The sequence below is a fragment of the Astyanax mexicanus genome, chromosome 1, assembly GCF_023375975.1.
Source record: "Astyanax mexicanus isolate ESR-SI-001 chromosome 1, AstMex3_surface, whole genome shotgun sequence".
Classification (NCBI taxonomy): domain Eukaryota; kingdom Metazoa; phylum Chordata; class Actinopteri; order Characiformes; family Acestrorhamphidae; genus Astyanax; species Astyanax mexicanus.
Genome location: NC_064408.1, coordinates 24150338 through 24176301, shown reverse-complemented (window position 1 = coordinate 24176301; position 25964 = coordinate 24150338). Strand labels below are relative to the sequence as shown.

Here is a 25964-nt window from a genome sequence, read left to right as displayed (position 1 = left end):
GCAAGAAGTTACTGAACTCATCTTGCACTGGGCTGTATAGATTCAACCTCCTCAACTTGGCAACCTGAGTGAGCTTCACATCAGGGGAAGGGGTGGGCGGAGCGTACAGCATGCAACTCTCTGCGGTGTTTGGAAACTTTCACACGCTCGCTCTCATTTTCTACTGAATGCTCCTTTAAGTTAACATCCCATTTGAATGTATTCATGCATTTTTGCACACATTTGTATATTGTTTGACTTGAGCCAAAGAAATTTGACTACCTTACCACTGTATAACCATGCACCTCTCTATATCTTCATGCATTTGTAACACAAATAATTAAACAAATAAGTAATATCTTTATATTGATTTTTAATATGAATTTTCCTCTACTGCATAAAAAATAAACATGCTCAAATGATTGATTATCCTGCTGGGAATACTGATTACTTCCAGTCCTCCACAGCTTATGACTGCCACTATCCAACGCTGATGCTATCATCACAATGCACTTCCTCCAAGTCACACGAATCCAGCCAACCAAATCGTTCTGAACCACCGCCAAAGCAATGTCATTGGACAGAGGACAGCACTAACTGCCAGTCCTTTCACATCAGCTGAAAGATGCCAGTGCTGGCTAGAGTCACAGTGAGTGATGGGGAAGGCAGAGCGCCATCCTACCCACCACAGACTGAGACGCCAAATGTGCGCTCTGGGACTCTCAGCCACTGATGGCTGTGGCATCACTGGGGTCAAACCGGCAGTATCCCAATAATAGGGCCAGCACTTAGACAGCTACACCCCCACAGGAGCCTATTTCTGACTCCTCATGACAGTAAAACAAGCTAGACCCAGTTTCCCTAAAGCCTCTTCTTCTTATCATCTTCTTTACTGGTAAAGATTCAACAGTAATAATGATCATAAACTGTACTGTACACTGCAAATCCGGATAAGTTGAATTTACTTAAAAAAATTGAGGAAACCAGCTGCCTTAAAAAAGTTAGGTAACGGGTAATGAAAACTTAAGTTAGCACAACTTAGAGCATCAAGTTATTACAACTAAAGGGGAAGTTGATTTAATTTTTTTTTTTAACTATTTTTGTTATACTGTAAGACCGGATAAGTTGAGTTTACTTAACTTTTTTAAGGCAGGTGGTTTGCTAATTTTTTTAAGTAATTGGAATGAAAACTTGAGTTAGCATACATTAAGACATCAAGTTATTACAACTAAAGGGGAAGTTGATTTATTTCTAAGGAAGCCCAGGGGGAATCACTACACACTGATGGTGAGTGTCTGTAAGAAACTGTTGGACACACCCAGTATGCAAATAGATTGTAACAGAAGCCAATGGAAAAGAGCTGCCAATGGCAACAGACTAAACTCAGCTATTATAAGTTGGTTCAACTCAAAGATCTCAGTTTGAATGTTTACATGTGCCCACAAATGTTTAACTAACTCAAAATAGTTGAGTATTGTTTAGAAATCTCCACTTTTATGTAAAACAGACTTAATTTATTTGAGTCCACACAACCTTTGCGTTTACATTTTCAGAGACACTGATTTTTGGGTTTTCATTGGCTGTAGGCCATAATCAAAACTAAAATATATAAGAGAGAATTTTTTTTAGATGCACCTTTATATAAACCCACCAGTAATGAGCTGGAGAACGATGATTCTCTGGAACGATCCAGTTCCTTTAGGCAGAGTTGGGGACCTTTATAATATTTTTTGTCACTGAATGCTAACCAAACACCAAAACTCCAAATGATCCAACATCTATTAGAAACCTTCCCTGGACAATAAAAGCAACTCCAACAAAGGTGGGGTAAAATCTTTTTAAATTCCATTGATTTTTTAAAGAATCAATCAATTAGTATGTGTTCCAATACATGTGTTTATGTAGTGTATCTTTTGATCCTGAATATCAATACTGCTCGTTCAGTGTCAATCTAGCTGTTCCACAATGACAAAATCGAAATCCCAGTCAATCGAGGCGTGCGATAAGGTGATACTATCTCACTGGAGTTGCACACTGATGATTTAATTTTCTGTGCCTATGATGTGAAAACTGTGGCGTGAATGCTAAAATAACTAAATTACTCTAGAATATCATTCAGCTTCAAAAAGTGGCTTAGCTTCAAAAACATCATTCAACATCACTGTGTTTGGACTATACAAAAACTGAAAAGCGAAAGCTTCAAAATGCAAGTCAGGGAACAACAGATACTCCTCAATAAGTTGGTCTAGAAAACTTCCTTTCCAGGGGCGCTCCTGATGAGAGCCAGTTTTATCATAACATTTTTTATACTTGAGGATACTTGTTTAACTGCATTCATGAACTACAGGGGTTGGACAGTAAAACTGAAACACCTGGTTTTAGACCACAATAATTTATTGTGGTGACAGACAGTTCTGGTGGAAACAGGAGAGTTGAGGTGCACATTGAATTCTGTCGTGATTTGGGCAGCCGTGGTTTTATGTTTTTTGGATACAATCCGGGTTAGCACCCAAACATCCCTTTCAGACAGCTTCCTCTTACAGCGTCCACAGTTAATCCTGTTTGATGTGGTTTGTCCTTCTTGGTGTTAAGCTGACATTACCCTGGATACTGTGGCTCTTGATACATCACAAAGACTTGCTGTCTTGGTCACAGATGCGCCAGCAAGACGAGCACCAACAATTTGTCCTCTTTTGAACTCTGGTATGTCACCCTTAATGTTGTGTGCATTGTAATATTTTGAGCAAAACTGTGCTCCTACCCTGCTAATTGAACTTTTACACTTTACAATTAATGAAGATTGGCCACCAGGCTGGTCCAATTTAGCCATGAAACATCCCAAACTAAGATGACAGATGTTTCAGTTTCATTGTCCAACCCCTGTACATCGATGGTGGAATCCTTTTTTTTTTTTTTTAAACACTTAAGAAACCTCAGCATTAGAAAATAAAACATGTGGTTTCTGTGCCATTGCTCCGAAGAATCCTTCTGGGGGCATTTGATTTAAATAGTGTGGTTACTGGTGGTGGTGGGGTTGGCCGGGTTGTGAGGGAGGGGCTATTTCTAATAATCTAATAACTCAGTGGCAGGCCCTGAAGTCATCCACCGGAGAACAGGGGCTAGCCTAAGGGCTTCACATATTTCACTGGGAGTGCCCGAACGCCACGCTGATTGACAGCGCAGAATTAGTTTTCATAGTAGCAGGGTATAAATGAGACACTGGTGACACAGGAGCCAAAATGGGGTCACAGTAAAGGTCCAAGAATTTACGCTTCATCTCCCCGATCTGCAGCGAACATCATTTACAGCAGGGGAGCGCAGAGGCAAACACACTACAATTATACATTCCGCCGGGCTGAGCACGTTTTCTGTGCATTTAACATCACACGCGAGCGGCAGTGATAGATGGATTCAAGCTGGCGGAAGAAAGAAGACTGAAGTTGGGTTTGTTCTGCTCTGAAGGAATCGACTTTATGAGAAGTGACAGTATTTCTCAGAGAAAAGACTCCAGTGAAAGTACAGAGATTCCTTTAAAACACTCAAAATAAGCCCGTGAGTGGATGAGATGTGGCAGAAAATGCCTACTGAAACCAAGATAACTCAAAAATAACTGCATATATTTTGATGAAAAGCTGAAGAGAAGAGTGTGGCCCAGAAAATGGAAAAAAAGTGAAAATGTGATATTTTCTTTCTCATTGCCGTGTCACATGACCCTTAGTGTGTCCCTACACACCAGAGACTGTAAAAAAAGATGGACGCCGTGTCGCCAATCCCGCCATGTTGGCGATCCTGATACCCGAGTCTGCGCAGTAGAGACCAGAGGAGGGAGAAAGACTGTGGAGAGACAGCCTGCTCATTTAAATAAACACGCCCCTGAGGGCTGCCTCGAGGTCACAGGCTGCAGAGCGGAGCGGAGCGGAGCTGATGGTCTGTTACTGGTCCCGCCCATAAGCAGCCCTTTTACAATAACCACACCTGTTTTGAATAGAGCCGAATAAAATTTTAAAAAATGAATTATGTAGTGATATAAAAATTTAACAATATAAGCAGAGGTTACACTAGCTGTTACATTTAAATAAGGGAGGTAGTATTACAGTATATTAGAAAAAAACGTGATTGAAAGTTGTCTGTTTTGCCATTGAAACCTATGGGGATGGGTGGGGTTACACAGCTTTCTGAAACCGAACAGCAGGGGGCGCCCGACCTGTGGTGGCTTCACTTTTGAGAGACGATGCTCCGTCCAGCTATACACAGCCTATGCTACTCACTGATTCCTCCACAATTAACCCATAAAAGTTTTTTTTTTTTTTTAAATCATGAGTTATTAAGTTTTATGAATACTCATATTGGTGTTTATAGTATAGTATAGTATAGTACGGTGGCCGAGAAAGCCCAGCGCAGTGCAAATTGAAAAGCGCTGCAAAAGCACAAAACACATCCATCAAAATTACAACACAGGCGCAGCAAATAGAAAAACGCGCTGCAAATAGAAAAACGCGCTGCAAATAGAAAAACGCGCTGCAAATACAACCACAACACAACGGAAGTGAGTCACAACACAACGGAATTTTCCCGGGGGACCTTAAAAGATGCTGTACCAGCTGTATACAAAGGACAATAAGTGCCAAACAAGCTTCTGAAAAGTAAGTTATGTTTATTAAAAGTTCTGCTTCACAAAACGCCTTGTTTGCCACTTATTGTCCTTTGTACACATAGTGAAGTCCGAGACGTTACTGAAGACGCAGCTTAGCTGGTACAGTATCTTTTAAGGTCCCCCGGGAAAATTCCGTTGTGTTGTGACTCACTTCCGTTGTGTTGTGGTTCTATTTGCAGCGCGTTTTTCTATTTGCAGCGCGTTTTTCTATTTGCTGCGCCTGTGTTGTAATTTTGATGGATGTGTTTTGTGCTTTTGCAGCGCTTTTCAATTTGCACTGCGTTGGGCTTTCTCGGCCACCGTAGTATAGTGTAGTTATAGGATTATAGTCAGAGTTAGGATAGAGCTAGTCTTAAGTACAGCCTTGACACAGTGGTACAATTTTGACCGCACTCCTCCCAAAAAAAAATTAAATAAAAAAAAAGGAAAAAAAAGTTTTTTTTCCACACGTAGCTTTTTTTAACATGGTAAACACTACAGTCTACAGACTAGATTTTAATATACTCACCTCTGAACTGCGAAAGGGCTAGCGCTGCGGTTAGCGGCTAATGCTAATACTGCTCCAGCGTCAGTGCTGGAGAAACTTCACTGAAATTCCTGTGTAAAGCTGCAGATTGGCTTTACTGCTCCTTACAACCTAACTGGTAAATTTCACACCGGATTACAATGCATGCTGTCGATTTTTGAAATAAAATAAAATAAAAAAATAAAAAGAATAATAAATAAATAAAGGATTTTAAGTGCACCATATACTGCAAAAAATACCCCCAGACTATTATCCTATGAGAGTATAATTCTAACATTGCTCAAAAATATATATTTTTGTATTAAAGCCTAACACCAACAACATGTATGAGTTGCATGCATTCAAATGTTTCCAGACTCCGAAGACGCACCAAATATGTGATATGTTCTGGGACCCCAATGACCTCATATAGGGTAGGGGGTCCTTACTATTTCCCTGTAGAATTGAATGTTTCTGCGAGTGTTGATAGAAAATATACAATCAGTTTCTTTGATTTTACCAAATTGAAAACCTCTAGAATAGAATCTAGAATAGAATTCAAACCAAACTGAACTGCTTGAATTGTTGCACCAGCAGTGGCATAAAGTTATCCAAAAGCAGTGTGTAAGACTGGTGGAGGAGAGCATGCCAAGATGCATAAAAACTGTGATTAAAAGCCAGGGTTATTCCACCAAATATTGATTTCTGTACTCTTAAAACTTTATGAATATGAACTTGTTTTCTTTGCATTATTTGAGGTTTGAAAACTCTGCATCTTTTTTTTTATTTAAGCCATTTCTCGTTTTCTGCAAATAAATGCTCTCAATGACAATATTTTTATTTGGAATTTAGAAGAAATGTTGTCTGTAGTTTATAGAATAAAACATCAATGTTCATTTTACACAAACATATACCTATAAATAGCAAAATCAGAGAAACTGATTCAGAAACTGAAGCGGTCTCTTCATTTTTTCTAGAGCTGTAGATACGACAGACAAACGTAGGGAAATACAATATGTCCTCTGTAGTGTCCTCACTTTTATTTCCTCTCTCTCTCGTTCAAACCCTTACAAAATGAAAACCCCACATGAACTATCAAAAAGAGAGAAACTGTACATTCATGGACACACACACACACGCACACACACACACACACACACTCTCTCTCACTCGTAGGTCACCACCCTTGTCAAAAAGTTATCAGAAAATGAGGGATTACTTTCCATTCGGGGGGATTTTGTAGATGCTTTTTTTAGGCTGCACAGGTGTTTTGTAGTGATAAACAACTCCCTTTAACGGGTGTGTGTGAGTGAGTGTCTGTGTGTGTGAGTGTGTGTGTGTGATGGGCTTTCGCGCGTCACAGTTTGTCAGTAACTCGCATGAGAGGAAAAGGGTGTTAATCCCGAACCTTAAGTCTAATTCAGATTAAATTTAGGCTTTAAGTTGGTGGTAATTCACTTAACACGAGGCAGCAGGCGCCACCTGCAAAGCCGGTGATTAGAGTTTTAGATTTCAGGAGCGCGCAGACGGAGCTCGGCGGCTCCTATTGTCCTCGTGTTTATCCTCCTATCACTTACTGCACTTCATTATATTACAGCATGTTACAGCTGTAGCTGCAGCAAAACAAACCCTCATATCTCCGGATTATGAACCTGCAAATTATAAGCCACGTGTATTACTGACTGAACCCAAGCTCTACTTGACTTGATGCTTTCCTCAACTAAAACTAAATGTTTGAGACAAAAATATTATTCTTAGTCATTTATTTATTGAGAAATGATCTAATATAACTCTGGGATTTTCTATTAGAGTTTTCAGTACCACTTTAAAATAAGACTACCTTTATAAAGGGTTTATAAATGGTTTACAATTAGTTTATTAACGTTTGTTAATTAGGTTGTAAATGCCTTAAAAAATCCTTAGTAATCAGTTATAACACATACGTAGAAAGGGCAACAATGACCTGTTGTTTGCCAAATAGTGAACCCACCCATCTATATTGTTGCCCTTTCTACGTATGTGTTATACATAACTGATTATTAATGATTTTTAGGGCATTTACAACAACTTATTGTAAATCATTTATTAACCCTTTATAAAGGTAGTCTTATTTTAAAGTGGTACCAAATTTTCTTATACAATTCAGTATTCATGGTTTCATCAATAAAGGCAAGCCATTCTGCCCCAGATGCACCAAAACAGGCCTAAACTATGATACTACCACCACCATGTTTCACAGACAGGATAAGGTAGGTTCTTATACCTGAATGCAGTGTTGTCATTCCTCTAAACATAACACTTTTTATTTAAATGAACAAAAACAATAAACTGTTTGTGAACCCTATATAATTTCCTGATATAATTCAGAATTCATGGCTTTATAAATAAAGTCTTCCTGGCCCAGATGCAGCAAAACAGGCCCAAACCATGATACTTCCACCACCAAGTTTCACAGATGGGATAAGGTTCTTGGAGTGTTTTATTTCCTCCAAACATAATCCTTTTCATTTAAATCAAAATTTTCAAAATGTTTTTTTTGTATTCTATTCTGCATAAAACATCATATTTATTCACAGGTCCTAAAAGTAGATAAAGAGATCCCAGTTAAACTAATTAGACAAAAATATTATACATAATTGTTTATTTATTGAGAAATTATCTGATATAACTCTGGAATATTGGTGTTTTATTTTTAATATTGGTGTTTTATTTTTTTATTGGTGTTCTTGGACAGATGTCCTGGCATTTTTCTTTCGAATTTTCTGATCTAATTCAGAATTCATGGTTTCATCAATGAAGGCAAGCCGTTCTGCCCCAGATGCACCAAAACATGCCTAAACCATGATACTACCACCACCATGTTTCACAGATGGGATAAGTTTCTTATGCTGGAATGCAGTATTATACTTTCTCCAAACATATCGCTTTTCATTTAAACCAAAATTATATTATTTATAATTTTCTATACACTATTCTACATAAATATGACTTAAAACATCATCATATTTTGACACATATCCTAAAATGAGATAAAGAAAAGTCAGGTAAACAATTTAGACACAAATATTATTATTATTAATTTATTTATTGCAAAATTCTCTGATATAACTCTGGAATACTGGTGGTTTCATATATATATATATATATATATATATATATATATATATATATATATATATATATATATATATATATATATATATATTTTTTTTTTTTTTTTTTTTTTTTTTTGAGTTTTAGTTTATATACAGATGTGCTAACATTTTCCTTTAAAATGTTCTGATATAATTCAGAATTCATGGTTTCATCAATGAAGGCAAGCCGTTCTGCCCCAGATGCACCAAAATATGCCTAAACCATGATACTACCACCACCATGTTTCACAGACAGGGTAAGATAGGTTCTTATACTGGAATGCAGTGTTGTCATTTCTCCAAACATAACTTTTTATTTAAACCAAAATTTTCAGACTATTTTATATTCTATCCTGCATAAATATGACTTAAAACATTATCATATTTTTTACACACATCCTAAAAGTAGATAAAGCGACCCCAGTTAAACAAATTAGTCAAACATATACTTAATCATTTATTTATTAAAATTATTTGTCAGTGGCAAAAGTATGTGAACCTTTGCATTTAGTATCTGTTGTGACCCTCCATTGAACCAATTACTGCAAATAAATTTTTACAGTAACTGTTGATCAGCAATTTTAGCTTAATGCTGAAAATGACAATAGCAGCCATTTTCTTCAAGCAAGCTAGAGAGCCGAATAAGCAAAGTCCACCTATTCATCTGTTAGTGTTAGCCTTGGAGAGGCTTTGTTTTTAAGTTGATTAGTTCATACAGGGTCTAGGATTTTATTTTTGCTTATAGCTAATCGTAACTTAAGTTATTTATAATATATTTTTTTTGTATTTCTTAATATTATTTATACCTTCTTTCAGTTTCACACTACTACTACTACTACAATGCACTGTATAAAAGTACTGGGGCTTCAGTAAACAACATGCAAGCCAACATTACTTGGTGTTTCCTCAAACACTGAAATTTTCTAGTGCTTCTGCCACTTCAAAAAGTGTTTTTGTGTCTCTCTCATACCCAGAGATTCTTTATTAACCCTTGTGTGGTGTTCAGGTCTGTGGGACCCGTTTTCATTTTTCATCAAATGATACAAAAAAAAAAATTCTAACTCAAACTCATTGGCATTGGCTCATTTTTTTGTGAAAAACATATATCAAAACACATTTTCGATAAACACACACTGTAACCAAACCCCCCCCCCCCCCCCCCCAACACACACACACATTTATATTACATACAGGGCTAATACAAGGGCTAATAAACATTGCTTCATTTGTAAATTTGAAACTAAACAAATTTTCTACTCATATCTTGAGTTTAATTCATTTTCTTTTACATTTTATTAAAAAACTAATAAAAAAAGAGTAGCACTTTTTAAAAGAAATGTAACATAAGAAAGGTAAAGGGCAAATATTAACCATGTAAGCTGTTTATATTGTTTGCAATTTAGGTGAAGCAAGCATGTGTAAAGCATTTTAATGTAAAATTGCTTAATTTAGCTGAATTAAATACAAGTAACAAAGTAAACGAGTAACAGGACAAAGAGAGAGAGAGAGAGAGAGAGAGAGAGAGAGAGAGAGAGAGAGAGAGAGAAAGGGGGACATAGTCAAGAGAGAAAGATGACACTAAAGAATCTGCTTCTAAAACAACAATAATAATAATAACTTAATGGGATGGAACCACCAAGAAACCAGTACTAGAAGACATTAGTAAACAGGCACTAATGTACAAGAGTGGCTCTTAGAAAGACATAGACATAGAAAGTATTGGAAACCCATTAAAACCCATTAGTTTTAAGAAAATAAATGCTAAAGTATTGCTCATAACAAAATTCCAACAACAGAATAAACAGCTCTTTAGCTTTATTAATCTCAGCTCAGAGCATTAAAGAGCTCCATATTATTTACAGTACAGGCCAAACGTTTGGACACACCTTCTCTTTTTCAATGTGTTTTCTTTATTTTCATGACTATTTACATTGTAGATTCTCACTGAAGGCACCAAAACTATGAATAAACACATGTGGAGTTTTATGTTCTTAACAAAAAATGACCTGGCCTCCACAGTCACCAGACCTGAACCCAGTGCAGATGGTTTGGGGTGAGCTGGACCACAGAGTAAAGAAGGCAAAGGGGCCAACAAGTGCTAATAAACACCTCTGGGAACTCCATCCTTCAAGACTGTTGGAAAACCATTTCAGGTGACTCTACCTATTGAAGCTCATTGAGAGAATGCTAGAGTGTGCAAATCAGAGCAAAGGGTGGCTATTTTGAAGAAACTAGAATATAAACTTTTTTTTACAAGTACAAAACTCCACATGTGTTCATTCATAGTTTTGATGCCTTCAGTGAGAATCTACAATTTAAAGAGTCATGAAAATGAAGAATACGCATTGAAAAAGAGAAGGTGTGTCACAACATTTGGCCTGTACTGTATAAATAAAGGTTTTTAAAGTAATATTCAAACATTGTTTCATAAGGGATTAACAAAAAATATCCAACTCATCTACATACATATTTCCACCTTTCTGTCAGAGACTGAACCATCTACACCATTTAAGGTGGCATGGAAAATTAAAAGACAACTCAGTAATTACCTTTTTTTTGACAGGGTCACCATATTCTAAACGTTGTGTCAAAAATGTTATGAACATAATGAATGAAAGATGTCACTGGAGTGTATTATATTTGGAGCGTGGAGCTTAAACCAGCAAGTGTGTGGTTGGTAGGATACCACTTTAAAATAAGACTACCTTTATAAAGGGTTTATAAATGGTTTACAATTAGTTTATTAATGGTTAACAATTAGTTTGTAAATGCCTTAAAATCATTAATAATCAGTTATGTGGCTGTGGCTTCACTATTTGGCAAACAACAGGTCTACGTACATTTCTGCGTATGTGTTATTATTGTACTGATTATTAATGATTTTTAAGGCATTTACAACCTAGTTAGTAACCATTAATAAACTTAACCATTTATAAACCCTTTATAAAGGTACTCTTATTTTAAAGTGGTACCCGGATTATCTGGACGAGTGGAAATAAAGCTGATTTTCGTGACACACTCGATGCTAAACGCTCTACCCCAAACATTCCAGTCCCACGGGATGGGTGGCCTTACACCAACCAGGGACCAGCCACGGCAAATCCCACTGGTGGGAGTGCACTAGCTGAAGGGTTCAGAGTGTCAGTCCTGTCAGATAAGGATTACAGCAGTCTCCTGAGAGCTTCCTGTCAAGCCCACTCTTCCACTGACTTTCTGCTTCATGTCCAAGCAGAACACAGCGCTGACACTCCTACCTACATCCTCGGTGACACCTGTAGGTTGAGCAGGGCTAAATCTGTATGTGTGTCTGCCTGGTTCATCAGATATTATGGAACACTGGGATGAAATCCTATTGCACCACACATTTACCAGATATCCCAAATCCCAACCCTCATCCAGTTAACTGCAGTATGACTTAAACTGGACTGGAATTATCTCAAGACTTGTGTTGTAGTTAGTGGCTTAACCTCAACTCAACAAAGACTTTAACATCCACAAAAATGCTGATGCTCATATTGACATTGTCCAATGAAAAACCAAAAGACCATTGAACCAATAGAAATTGTCCACAATGGGGCTCTAGTTGGTCCAGTGCTATAAAGGTCATCGCCAGTTCGAATCCTGTTCATGTATTTTTCCATCAGCTACCGGAGCCCTGAGAGAGCACAATTGGGCTTGCTCTCTCTGGGTGAGTAGATGGCGCTCTCTCCCTTCATCACTACAAAGGGTGATGTTGATCAGCACAAGGCTGCATCTGTGAGCTGATGTATCAGAACCGAGTCGTTGCGCTTTCCTCCGAGGTCGCTGTGATGCTACTCAGCAATGCTGCATCAGCAGCAGCTCGAAAAAAGAGGCGGTGGCTGACTTCACATGTATCGGAGGAGGCATGTGCTAGTCTTCACCCTCCTGGTGTTGGGGCATTACTAGTGATAGGGGGAGTCCTAATGAGTGGGTTGGGTAATTAGCCAAAAAATTCAAATTCTAAATAAAATTATTACAAAAAAACTCCAGAATAAGCTAAAATAAACTATTTTACATTGTCTTTAATTGAATGTTAAAAAGGTTTTATCTCACTAGTCTAAAGTAGTTGCTGTTTTGTCCAAACTATGAAGAAAAACATATGGAATACAATTATTTAGCAAACAAAATGTGTTAAACAAACCAAAATATGTTTTATACTTTAGTTTTGCATAGATTGCATCTTGGCTGGATACTTTTATTAGGTAGAGTCACCTGCAATGGCTTTCAATTAACAGCTGTGCTCAACTTCTTAAGAGTTAATTACTTAAATTTCTTGACTTCTTAATTTGTTTGAGAGCATCAGTTGTAAAGTTGTAAAGAAGTAGAGTTGGTATACAGAATAGACCTATTTGATTAATGTTCTAATCCATATTATGGCAAAAACTACTCAACTAATTAAAGATAAAAAAAACTTTATCATTTCAAGAACTTTAAAAGTATACTCAAGTGCAGTTGCAAAGAACATCAAAGACCTCAGGATGAAACTGGCTCTCATCAGGACTGCCCCAGGAAAGAAAGACAAAAAGAGTTTCCTCTTTTGTACAGAATAAGTTCTTTCGATCTTATCTTATCAATCTCAGAAACAGAAAGTTAACAGCCCCCAGATAAAAGCCCATGTAAACGCTTTACAGAGTGCTTATTTATTTATATATTTTTTATTTAACTTCTTTAATATTTAACTAATCTTAAAGTGTTCGTTCGTAGTCTGGATGATGTCGGTATTCATTTACAATATAGGAAACACATGAAAAAGTATAAAACATTGAATATATGCTGTAAATATATGTGCATTTTTTGTAGGAGTTCAAACAGGCCTACCTGTATAAGCCTCCCCTGTTCGGTCTGCAGAGCGTTGAGGTCCTGTCCGAGGTTGCCCTGTCCTCTCCTCAGAGACTCATAGTCCATCTTCAGCTGTCCGGCGTGAGCCGAGAGCTTGGCCACCTCCTCGGCCAGGTTGACCAGTAAGGCGCGGTCCTGGCCTTTGACTGATTTGAGGTCAGTGTCATGGTCCGTGAGGGAGTGCAGCAGGGATGTCTGCACGCCTTCCAGCCGCAGGAAGTTGCTGTTGTAGTCTGGGCAGTTGGGGTCGATGAAGATATTAATGCGTGACCCGTCGCCTTTCTCCACCGTGACCAGGGCATTGGCCTCGTCCTGGTTGGTGGTGATGTGGGGGGGGCCGTCTGACATGGGCGGGGCCTGGTAGTGGTTCATAAAGAGGATGGTGCCGGTTACTGTGACAGCGAGGAGGACGGCCACAAAGAGAAGGATGGTGCAGAGCAGGTAACTGCAGCTCATTCTCTACAAGTGGGGGGAAAGAGAGAGTGATGTATGTGTTAATTAAAGAGTAATGGTGGCAAATACAGTATAAAGCATCATAAAACCTTCTATTCAATTAGCAGCCATCTTTTGGTGTAGTGTATGCAGTTTCTATACTATACTGCTGGGTGTTTGTCTATTAAAATCATGTAGTAAATTAAAATCAACAAAAATGGAGATATCCCTTTGTGTGGTTTTGCATTGCCTTATAGAAAAATGCATAGAAGTCTCTGGAAAATATATCATATTGAAGGCAGCATATATTGCTCTAAGTGTAGATGCTTAAATTACCTCAATTTGCTTTTCTGTGTTAGTGCTGCCAACAAAGTTGTGAAATGATAAAGCCTCAAACCATAACAGACCCTGTGGGAGTGGTGGCTCAGCAGTTAGACCACCAGGCTATTGAGGACAAAGTGTTGGTGTGCACCTTATCTGCTGACTTGCCACAGATTCCTCTATCGGATGAAGTCTGACTAATGCTGACTAATCCTGCTGTGTAGTGGCTTAGGCACATGATTCCTTATTGTGACGTCACAATAAGGGAGACAACCAAATGGTTCATAGAACCACATGGTGCCTGACACCAACCCAAACAAATGTATGGGTTGTTTTTTTGAGCTTGGATCTTTTAAAGGGCCAGTCAAGATCCAAGTGAAAACACAGTTGTAAGAAAAAGTATGTGAACCCTTTGGAATTACTTGGATTTCTGCATAAATTGATCATTAAATGTGTTCTGGTCTTTATCTAAGCCACAACAATCAAGTCACAATGACAAACACAGTCTGCTTAAACTAATACCACACAAAAGAATATATATATATATATATGGTTTTATTGAACACAACATGTTAACATTCACAGTGAGATGGCTAAACGTATGTGAACCCCTAGGCTAATGGCTTTTCTAAGAGCTAATTGAGGATGAGCCAGGATGTGATGAGATTGGATGTGTTGGTTAAAGCTGCTGTCCTGCTGTTAAAAAAAAAAAAAAACAACAAAAAAAAAACATTAGTTTTGAATCAGTTTGCTTCTTAAAAAAGCATTGCTTGATGTGAATCATGCCTCACACAAAAGAGCTCTCAGAAGACCTACATTCTAGAATTGTTAACTTGCATGAAGCTGAAAAGGGTTACAAAAGTATCTTTAAAAGCCTTGATGTTCATGTGTCCACGGTAAGACAAACAGTCTACAAATGGAGAAAGTTCAGCACTGTTGCTACTCTCCCTAGGTGTGGTCGTCCTGTAAAGATGACTGTAAGAGCACAGCGCAGAATGATCGATGAGGTGAGGAAGAATCCTTGAGTGTTGGCTAAAGACTTACAGAAATCTCTGGCACAGGCTATCATTAAGACTAACTTAAGATTAACTTAAGACCATCTGTCCGCCAACTGATGCTCAACAGAGGATGGATGATGCAACAGGACAACGACCTAAAACATAGAAGTAAATCAACAACTGGCTTCAACAGAGGAAAATACGCCTTCTGGAGAGTCCTGACCTCAACCCAATTGAGATGCTGTGGCATCATGACATCAAGAGAGCGATTCTTATCAGATTTCCCAAGAATATTATAGCTGAACTGAAACAGTTTGGTTGAGGATTTTGCTGCCAAAAGGAGGGTCAACCAGTTATTAAATCCAAAGGTTTACATTCAATTTTTCCACCCTGCACTGTGAATGTTTACATGTTGTGTTCAATAAAACCATGCAAACATATACAGTATTTTTTTTGTGGTATTAGTTTAATGAGCAGACTGTGTTTGTCTATTGTTGTGATTTAGATGAAGATCAGAACACATTTAATGATCAATTTAATGCAGAAATCCAAGTCATCCCAAATGTACAAAGCATGCAAAAAGTGAGTTTTACATACTGTGTTCCTTTTAACTTTGGAAATTTAAGTTGCCAACAGCTTGAAATTACAACTTAGAGTTATTATGCTATTTTACATTTTAAATACTGTTTCCAGGCAGTCGGTATAAACTCTACTGGTCCTAACACTCTGTTTATATATAGCTTACAAGGTTATGTTGAGCAGGGATTTCTGGGAAGGACACATCCCCTTCGCTCCCTGCAAATCTCCTATGCCTATGGTGAGCGATAAGAGAGGCACGCGGAGTGAAAGATGGAGATAAAAGAGATAAAGGCGATGAGGCGACAGCGATAAGGAAATGATAATGAGAAATAAGTCGAGTGACAGAGGAGGAACAAGAGAAGGAGGACGGTGGGGGAGGGCGGGTATTAGCCCTATCATAATCATCAGCATAACGGTTCCGACAGCACTGAGAGTGATTTTTAAAAGCCCCTGGAAGCAATTAGCTTAGCAAAGTCCAATGAGGCAAAGAAGAGAGAGAGAGAGAGAAGAATAGATGCAGGTGCGCTAACCATCGATCCATCGCTCTTCCGCTCTCCGTCTCCCAGATGCTACCCGGCAGATGTGTCCTCGTATGCTACACGGAATAACGTCTGATTGCAAAACTCTAAAGGATCATCAAGCCTGTGACTGTGTCGAATGATCATGTATCACATTTATTCCTTCTCACACCCTAATGCTAGCGATGTTTATGCTAAAAACTGATTGCTATCTCAGAAAGCACTGCCAAAAGTCTGCTCTGGATTTATGCCACTGATGAACCACTAATGATTGCCTCAAAACTTCCCTCTTAGTGCACAAGACGTTTGGGCGTGAAGAACCTTTTTAAAGTTTGAAAAGCTTCCATACGATGTGAAACAACTCCACCAAATAATTTTATTTTCCCTAAAAAATGTACATTATGTGCATATTCTTTATGCTCTGTAATGAATGGTTCTTCATATTTTACTTTATCTATTGATATTTCTAGTTTCGAGTTTTATTGAGAGGAACTGAACTTTTAAAGTTTGGCTTTTTCGTCTATATTGGTAATGGTGACACTTCAATACCAGGTCTTGGTATGTTGCATCTTTGATTAGTAGTGTGTACATTTGTGTTCACACATACATTTGGAACCAATGGTTTGGTTAAAGGTGTAAGCTCACAGATATTAAGTATAATAATCTGTTTATTTACCATGAGCTAAATTGTACAAGAATAAGTACATTTTAAACTAAGTAACAAAGCAAGAGAGACCATTGCAAGATAGATACATGGTCTAGACTAAGACATAAACCAAAAAAACAAGCATGGTCAAAAAGCCAGAAAAGCAATCGAATCAAATGCCAAACCAAAAAAGGAGACAACAGTAAAGAGGCATAGATTAATAACAATACCCGTAATCAGAGGTGGAAAAAGTACTGAAAAATTACCTTTACTTTGCTAAAATTCTACTTAAGTGAAAGTACCCATCTAAAAATCTACTCGAGTAAAAGTAAAAAAGTACTCAATTTACAATGTACTTTGAGTAAAAGTTACATAGTTAAAAAAGTACAACATCATTAAAAACATGAAAACATACAAAAAACTGTTGGTCGGCGCAGTGCCGTAAAGAAGCACATATCGCTGGGTAGCATAACTCGACAGAACACCGGTTTCCCCGAGCTGCGCAAACAGACCTCAGGCTACACAGCTGATTCACACAGCGTCACTCCCGCTAACCGTAATAAACACTGCTGGGAAAAGTTCAGCTGCGCTGCCATGGAGAACAAAACTTTTATTTTTTTTTTATTCAGACAATTAGTTTTTTTTTCCCAGCATTTCATTTTTTACTCAGTAATGGTGAGTTTTCCAATGTAGTGAAGTAAAACACTTGTGTCAAAATGTATTTGAGTAAAAGTAAAATTACTTATTTTAAAAACTTCTTTAAAAATTACAAATTACCCATAAATCTACTCAATTACAGTAATGTAAGTAAATGTAATAAGTTACTTTCCACCTTTGCTCGTAATACACAATGAAATGGTTGGCAATACTTCGCAAAGTACTAACTCACCCATGTCACCCGTATCTAAATCTTCCACTGCACTTGGTTTAAAATGCTGAGCTTCAAGTCACCAACCAGCTTCAAAAAAACAACTAAAGATTAATATGGAGGCTCATTTATACTGCCTTTATCTATCAAAATGAATATGTTCTGCCAAACATGATTGTTAAAGAAGAAATCTAGTGTGAAATAGACTCAGATTGTAGTGAAACATGATTTGTCAAACATGATTTGTCAATAGCCCACCTCTATACACTCCCAGCATTCCGGAATACAGCACTTTTAGCCGATGCTCCCAACAGGCTTACAATGCTGGTGATAGGGGCATAGAGTTGCCCATGCAAAGAAATCATTATTTTTACACTAATAACAAGCTCAAAGTAGCTCCACACTTGATTGGTAGGATTCTGAAGGCCCTGACTTTTAAAACGAGACACTGAGAACTTTACAAGTGTACAGGTAGTTTACTAAAAACACTGTTGAAATAAATTCAGCTGTTGCTGAAAATCTCTATATAAAATTCCTGCATTTCTGTGGAATTCATTTTGCACTCTATTTCCTTATCCTACCGACTGGTTCATGCTCATTATTAAAGTTCATAGTGTCAGTCCTATCACTGTCTGTCTGCCTGTCACTGACTCGGGTTCTCTCTCTCCAAAAAAAGACCCCATTTCCCAAGATGCACCGGCACTCAACCATCTGGACATGCCGGATCATGTGATGCATTGGCTTTCTGGCTCACCATGCTATTGAGATTGCTCACACCTGTACCCATCAGTATAAATAGCCCCTGTTTTCTATCACTCCTCACCCGGTTTTAATTTTTTTTTTTTTAGCTCTTCTACCTTGCGTTTCTTTTGTTGTTTGTCCTGTTTTTTCTGACCCTTTTTGCAACTTCGACTTCTCTTTTGCTTAGCCCTTTGTTTATTGTTAGCTGTTTTGGAATCGACCTATTTTTTTGTTGTTGTTGATATCCTGTGTATGACCTCTATGGCCTACTCACTCTGATCTATTGTTTATTTATGCTGCCATTTTTTTTTTCATTTTTGTTATTGACCCTGCCTGTCCTTGACTATTCTTATAAGCCTGACCCTTTATTTAATAAATTATATGTTTTGTATCCACACTTGTCTGTTCAGTGTTTTTGGCACCCGGAAAAATCAATACTCTATTATAGTCAGTACTCAATTAGGAATGTATTTTTTAAACAGTTATGTAAATACTGTAACTAATTATTCAGTTTATTCAATGAAAATATTTACTGATCTAACTTTCTTTACTGTCTTTCCCTAGCTCACAGAATGCAGGATGACTTCACTTCCCATTAGAAGCGGTGACTGCATCTATTAGGCAATTTTCATTTTTGCAAATGTTTTCTCAGGGTTTTTTTTATTTCCTATTATGATTATTATTATCAGAGAATCTGCTTTATTGAATGTTTAATGTTGTGGAAGTGTAATTATAATATATTTGCCTAATCACTCTCTGTGTTCAAACAGATCATGGTGAATTATTCAATCACTTCATTACCTGCTTCACACAATTAATCTATTCTTCCTCTTTGCTCATCATCCACCTCAGTTAACAGGAGGAAAATGAAACCAGCTTTCGCCTCAAACCACTGTGTGTGAGACTGTGTGTGTGTGAGACTGTGTGTGTGTGAGACTGTGTGTGTAAGACTGTGTGTGAGACTGTGTGTGTGAGAATGTGTGTGTGTGTGTGTGAATGTGTGTGTGTCCCCTGGTTTCAAAACGTTTTCTAACATTGGTATGTGCAACAGTGTGCATTAACCATGACTGTGTACTTCGCCTAATTAATACCTGTGCATATGTTCCCTTGTGGAGACTGCAAATTAATATGCAAATGAGCTGATTTGGCCTATTGGCCCATGCTAATGAATGGTTACTGGCTCGCAATTTGATTGGCTTTTATGAACAGTGCTGGGAAATGGATGGGATTTCTGGAAGCACTTATGAAAGAATTGTTTATGCAAAGAAATCTCTCTCTCTCTCTTTTCCTCTCTCTCTCTCTCTCTCTCTCTCCCTCCATCTCTCTCTAAGTGGAGTTTTATGACATTATTCCTATATCACAAATGGCTAAACCAGATTACATATTGCAAACACTGACATGCTTGCTTGAAAAATAACAGTTGTGTCGATTCATGCATTATAATATATGTTTTGTCACCCCCATGCAATTTGTTTAACATCTGTGGTGGTTATTAACTGGTGTATCTCAAAAATGGCCACATATTGACAGGTTTTAAGCTATGTGTTATCAGTATTAATAAGTATCATTCTTAATTTCAGAGCAATATGTCGGCATTTATAAAGATAGATGCAATTGTGGTAATAAGATGTGAAAAAGAAGCACTGTACAGTAAGTAACACACTATGTCGCTGTCCAATAAAAAACAAGTATCCCCACAACAGTTACTTTACAGAAGAGAGGGAAAAAAAAATTTAACTTTCAATGGAAGTCAGTAGGGCAACAGCTTCTTCCACCAGACAGTCAGACTCCTTTAACACACATAGCCTCCACGACCAGAATCTGCAACAGCTTCTTCCACCAGGCAGTCAGACTCCTTAACACACAGAGCCTCTACTACCAGACTCTGCAACAGCTTCTTCCTTATTTCAGGTCATTTTGAAATATTTCTATTGGTCCTTCCATCAAAAAAAAGAAAATTGGTACAGTTTAAGGGACAATCTGTATGTTCAAATGATGTAGTAAATTAAAAATCTAAAAAAGAAAAAAGGGAGATATATTGGATATATTTTCATTGGGCAGCGACGATATGTTCAATACCTATAAATATTGAATTATCTCTGTACTCATTAATTACATTACATTACATTACATTTAGGGGACGCTTTTATCCAAAGTGACTAACAAATTATAATGTACATTAGCAATAGAGGACATAGAAGTTCAAGGCAAAAACAAATATTTTTTGGACAGGGCCTAAAGGAGGCCAAATGGAAATAGTGGGATAGAGGAGGAAAGGAAGGGAAGAAGGGAATGAGGTTAGAAGTAGTTAGTTTGTTGTTAGAGGTGTTAGGAGAGTATGTGCTCTTTGAAGAGCTCAGTCTTCAAGAGATACACTCCTGCTCTGGTAGTGGAAGGAAGTTAATAAAGTATGTATACACTTTTTTTAATTAGATACACAAGTTCATGTTACAAAGTCAGGTTTTAAAACCTTTACTGTTTATTTTTAATATATTTTAATTTAATTAGAAATTTTTTAAAGTATAAAATGAAAGTGTGTTTTAAATTAAATGACCCTTAAGTAATTAAATTTGAATATCTATATATCTACAATATTTATTTTTAATATGTATGTACTGACTCTTCGTGCAGCAGAAGATACCAGAGTATCCGAGCCCCCACTTCCACCAGGCAGTCAGAATCCTCAACACACAGAGCCTCCACTACCAGACTCTGCAACAGCTTCTTCCACCAGGCAGTTAGAGTCCTCAACACACAGAGCCTCCACGAAAAGACTCTGCAACAGCTTTTTCCACCAGGCAGTCAGACTCCTCAACACAAAGAGCCTCCACTACCAGACTCTGCAACAGCTTCTTCCACCAGGCAGTCAGACTCCTCAACACACAGAGCCTCCACTACCAGACTCTGCAACAGCTTTGGAGCTGTTAAACTGTCTCGCCTGTTGTATGTATTGTATTTATTGTAGGGTTAAAGCTCAATATTGCACATTTGTTACACATTTGCACTTTGCTTGTCTATTGTATTATTGTGCCATGTTGCACCATGGTTTTGGAGGAACTTAATTTTGGTACACTGTGTACCTGTACTCAAATATAATGACAATAAAATAGATTGTTGGAGGGGTGTAAGGCAGCATTGAGCATCGCGACACACTTTGCACAGGGTGTAGGGTATAGGACCCTTAAATACAATACTAATTTCAGATATTAAAAGTCTTCTTTTAAGAATTTTAAGCTGTAACAATCCTGCTGTCGATCTGTTTTCATTACTTTCTTTTACAAGTCAATATTAATCTTGTTATTCTTTGCACTGGATTCATTATGAATGCCACCACAAGCTCATCACAATGCTTTTATCTCTGGATGTAACTGAATGCAGAGAGTAGATAGGTTTATTCTGAAGCGTGAATTATCCTCTATGCCCTGAGGAGCTACAGGCGTGGAGCAGCTGCTTGGTTCGCGCTGACGAAGAACTACAGTACCGGAATCATGTGTTAATCTTCCACGTGAAGGACAGTGAGAGGGTGAGCTTATTATGAAGACAAAGAGGAAGGATTTGGCCCTCGGTTTGATGGGTTTTGTCACTGCTTGTGCTTTGGGTTTTCTTTTCTCGCCTCATCCTATTGCTGTGCGTCTCCAGCTGAGACTCGCCGGACTGGGAGCTATTTTTATTCCCATCTGATTCTATTGTATTTTATTAGAAGGGGATTCTACCCCTCCCAGAGTGCCTCAAACACACACACACACACACACACACGTGTGCTGTATTTACCAGGGGCGGAAAAAGTACTGAAAATTTTTAATTAAGAAAAAGTACCTTTACTTTGCTAAAATTCTACTCAAGTAAAAGTAAAAGTACCCATCTAAAAATCTACTCGAGTAAAAGTAAAAAAGTACTCAATTTAAAATGTACTTTGAGTAAAAGTTACATAGTTACTTTTAATTATTTGATGTAAAAAAAGTACAACAAATCATAAATTAAATCATTTTTAATTAACTATTATTTCACATAATAATTTGGACCTTTCAGGCAGTATTTGTTCAGACCACCCCATAAAACATTTTCAAGAACAAGTGGCATAGATTTCTATGATCCATTTTTTTTGTTAAACGGTTATGGTCATATAGGTGACTATGAACTGTATTTTTATAGTTTTACAGTTCAATAATATATAACTTGCCATTGCTATGCTTTAACTAATATTTACATGTTTTTTATAACATCCAAGCAGATTGTTTAATGTTCCCAATAAAAACTTAAGGAAATATAATTAAAAACATTACAAAAAAATAGTGGTGAGCGCATGCGCAGTGCCGTAAAGAAACACATATCGATGGGTAGCATAACTCGACAGAACACCGGCTCCCCAGAGCAGCGCACACAGACCCCACACCACACAGCTGATTTACACAGCGTCTCTCCCGCTAACCGTAATAAACACTGCTGGGAAAAGTTCAGCTGCGCTGCCATGGAGAACAAACCTCTTTTTTTTTTAATTCAGACAATTAGTTTTTTTTTCCCAGCATTTCATTTTTTACTCAGTAACGAGGAGTTTTCCAATGTAGTGAAGTAAATTACTTAAAATGTTAAAATGTACTTGAGTAAAAGAAAAATGACCTACTTTAAAAACTACAAATTACTCATAAAATCTACTCAATTACAGTAATGTGAAAAAAGGTAATTCATTGCTTTCCACCCCTGGTATTTACAACAACACACACACACGTATAATGAAATATGAGTTGTCCAACACTGTGTGTGTACGTGTTCACTACATACCCAAGCAGATGGGGGTGTGTCGGCGGCTGCGAGAAACATTTTTCCTGCTTAAAATATTCATAAGCCTTGGACACTTCAGCTGTTATGAGATACAGTATGAATCAGGCGGGAATGCTCGCACACTTATGGGAATATCGTTGAAAGACGCAAGATTAAACGAGTGCGGGTGTGTGAGAATGTGTGTTACGGAGGCCAAGCAAATGAAATAAAATTAAATATAATCAGATATAAGATTCATTAAACGCTGCGATAACCTAACCTGTGTGTTTATTCCCGACTCTAGATACTCTACAGCTCTTAATCCTTTAATGTATTATCAAGCTCAGTAGATTATGCAGGTTAAGGTTGGCATTTAGTCATCTTTCAGCGCAATAACAGAAGATTACAAAGCACTTTTCCACTTACTGATACTAATAAAGTGAGATGTTGCTGCTATCAGTGTTACCCATGCTACATTTTGCATGATGCAGAGCCTCTTTTAAGTTTTAAAAGTTTAAAAAGTTTGTTAAAGAAAGCCTGCAAGAAGGTGCATGCACTGATTCTTTAAATGTAAATCTTTAAATGTAAATGCACAGCTTTAAGACCACTTAAAAATGATGAGGTTCTTTGATTGTACCAAAATGAAAACCTCTGGAATATAATCAAGAGGAAGATGGATGATGATCACAAGCTATCAAACCAAGCTAAAGTGCTTGAATTTTTGCACCAGGAGTGATATAAAGTTATCCAAAAGCAGTGTGTAAGACTGGTGGAGGAGAACATGCCAAGATGCATGAAAACTGTGATTAAAATACAGGGTTATTCCACCAAATATTGATTTCTGAACTCTTAAAACTTTATGAATATGAACTTGTTTGCTTTGCATTATTTGAGGTCTGAAAGCTCTGCATTTCTTTTGTTATTTCAGCCATTTCTCATTTTCTGCAAATAAATGTTCTAAATGACAATATTTTAATTTGGAATTTGGGAGAAATGTTGTCCGTAGTTTATAGAATAAAAACAACAATGTTCACTTTACTCAAACAAATACCTATTAATAGCAGAATCAGAGAAACTGATTTAGAAACTTAAGTGGTTACTTATTTTTTCCAGAGGTGTATATGCACATATACATATAATGTATTTAGGACCTTTTTTACCACTACTGCTCGAGAATTTTATAAAATGTTTCACGAAATCACAATTACAAAAGGGCCCTCTGAAAAAGGCTACAAATGAAAAAAGACTGGTGAATGAATTAATCTAGCTAACGTTAAGTAAGTGCAAGAACTTTTGCAATATAATGTAAAGCCCCTCATACAAACACACACACAGAAAATTTGCACAGAGAAACACGGTCAGTCTACCAGTAAACAAACAAATACTTAGCTTAGTTAGCTTAGTTAGCTCAGCGAAGAATGCTATCCTAGTCCTGTGCAGCTAAAGAGGTAGGGAAAGGTAGAAAACTGAGTAAATTAATAACCTGAAATGTGATAAGTGATGCTTAACACATTGCATCATTTAATCTATGAGTATCATTTTATGGGTATTTTATGTGGGTCTAATGAAAGGTTATGATTTCCATATTAAACCTGTTTTTTTTCAGTTTGCCTAAAAGCAAATTAATTCCCCATTAAAGCAACTTTAAATACAACCCACTAAATACAAATCTGATATTTTTAGTCCAAGCCAGACGTGATGAAGTCCCGTCAGATCACTCTTCCCAGGTTTTTATTTTTTTTATTTTTTGTCAGCCAGTCTCACTCTCATTCACACTCATTCCCATTGGTTCCTGGCACCCCTATTAGCATATAGGGATATAGCTACATCAACCATTGGAAACAGTATGTGAGGGAGGGAGAATAAGAGATTGAGTGCATCCTAAAAATGGCTTATTGCCAATATGAATATCACAAATCAGTTATGGAACCTTATAGATCATATACTGATTTAATATTTGCTGAGTTAAGTGTAAATCAACAGTCAAATCAGTGTTACATGATGAAAGACTGCCTATTGGGGCGGGGTCAACATGTTAATTAGACGAGTACTTTCACTAAGTGAAAATAGCACTTTCTCTATAGACTGTAAACCGTAACTCATGGCAATGCAGACCAATGGAAACTCTGCTTTCCAGCTAAACCACTAAGAGGCAGAGTTTCCCATATCAGACCCCTGTCAACTCTCTCTCAAACAAGTCTATTCGGACCCCAAGAAAATTTATATTTTTGCTCAATATTAATACATATGAGGCTACAGAACAAATCTAGACCAGCTGTAGGAACCTGAAGACCAATTTGAAACCATAATTTTCAAGATCCACCCACTGAAATGTACTATATATTGCTTCAAAGAAGCACTTTTGGCAAAAGTATAGTGAGCTGTAAATCCTTTCTTATTTATAGTTTCTACTGTCTGTCTGGGAGCTCTTCAGCAGTGGTCAGTTTCTGTTGATTTGATGGCTTTGGACAGTGGTCCACTCTCAACCCAGCAGAGACCCTGATGTGCAGAAAAAGTCAGAAACATTACTGTTCTGATGCACTATAACGTGTCACTACTATGTCAATGTCCCTGTTGTGCTGAGAGTGGTCCACTCTAATATATAACTGGACAACTGAGCACTGATGAATAGAGCTGAGAGTAGCTGATGAATTATGCAGCAGCATATGAGCTACAGTGTTTAACTGTGGATCTATATTGTGGACCTATAAAGTAGTTTATTATTCTAATAAACCTTTTGCAACTCGCACCCTACTTGTGGCCCAAATAAAAAAAATAATTTACCATTTAAAACCTAAACAAATATGGAAAAAACATTTCACCACTAGGATCAGTAGATTGCTAGTTGGTATCCAGGTCATGCAGCTTGCCATCAGCTGCCGGAGCCCTGAGAGAGCACAATTGGCCTTGAATTCTCTGGGTGGGTAGATGGCACTCTTTCCCCTCATCACTCCAAAGGGTGATGGTGATC

The 25964-nt window shown here is 37.5% G+C and overlaps 1 protein-coding gene across 2 annotated transcripts in view; it reads right to left on the bottom strand.

Annotated features, from left to right (window-relative positions):
• Positions 1 to 25964, bottom strand: part of fibcd1b (fibrinogen C domain containing 1b) — a 240568-nt gene that overhangs the window by 132735 nt on the left and 81869 nt on the right. For both annotated transcript variants that reach the window (XM_049475223.1, XM_022667860.2), the window contains one exon: positions 13112 to 13591. In XM_049475223.1, coding sequence (XP_049331180.1) covers positions 13112 to 13591 — 480 coding nt within the window. The remainder of the gene's footprint in view (positions 1 to 13111; positions 13592 to 25964) is intronic.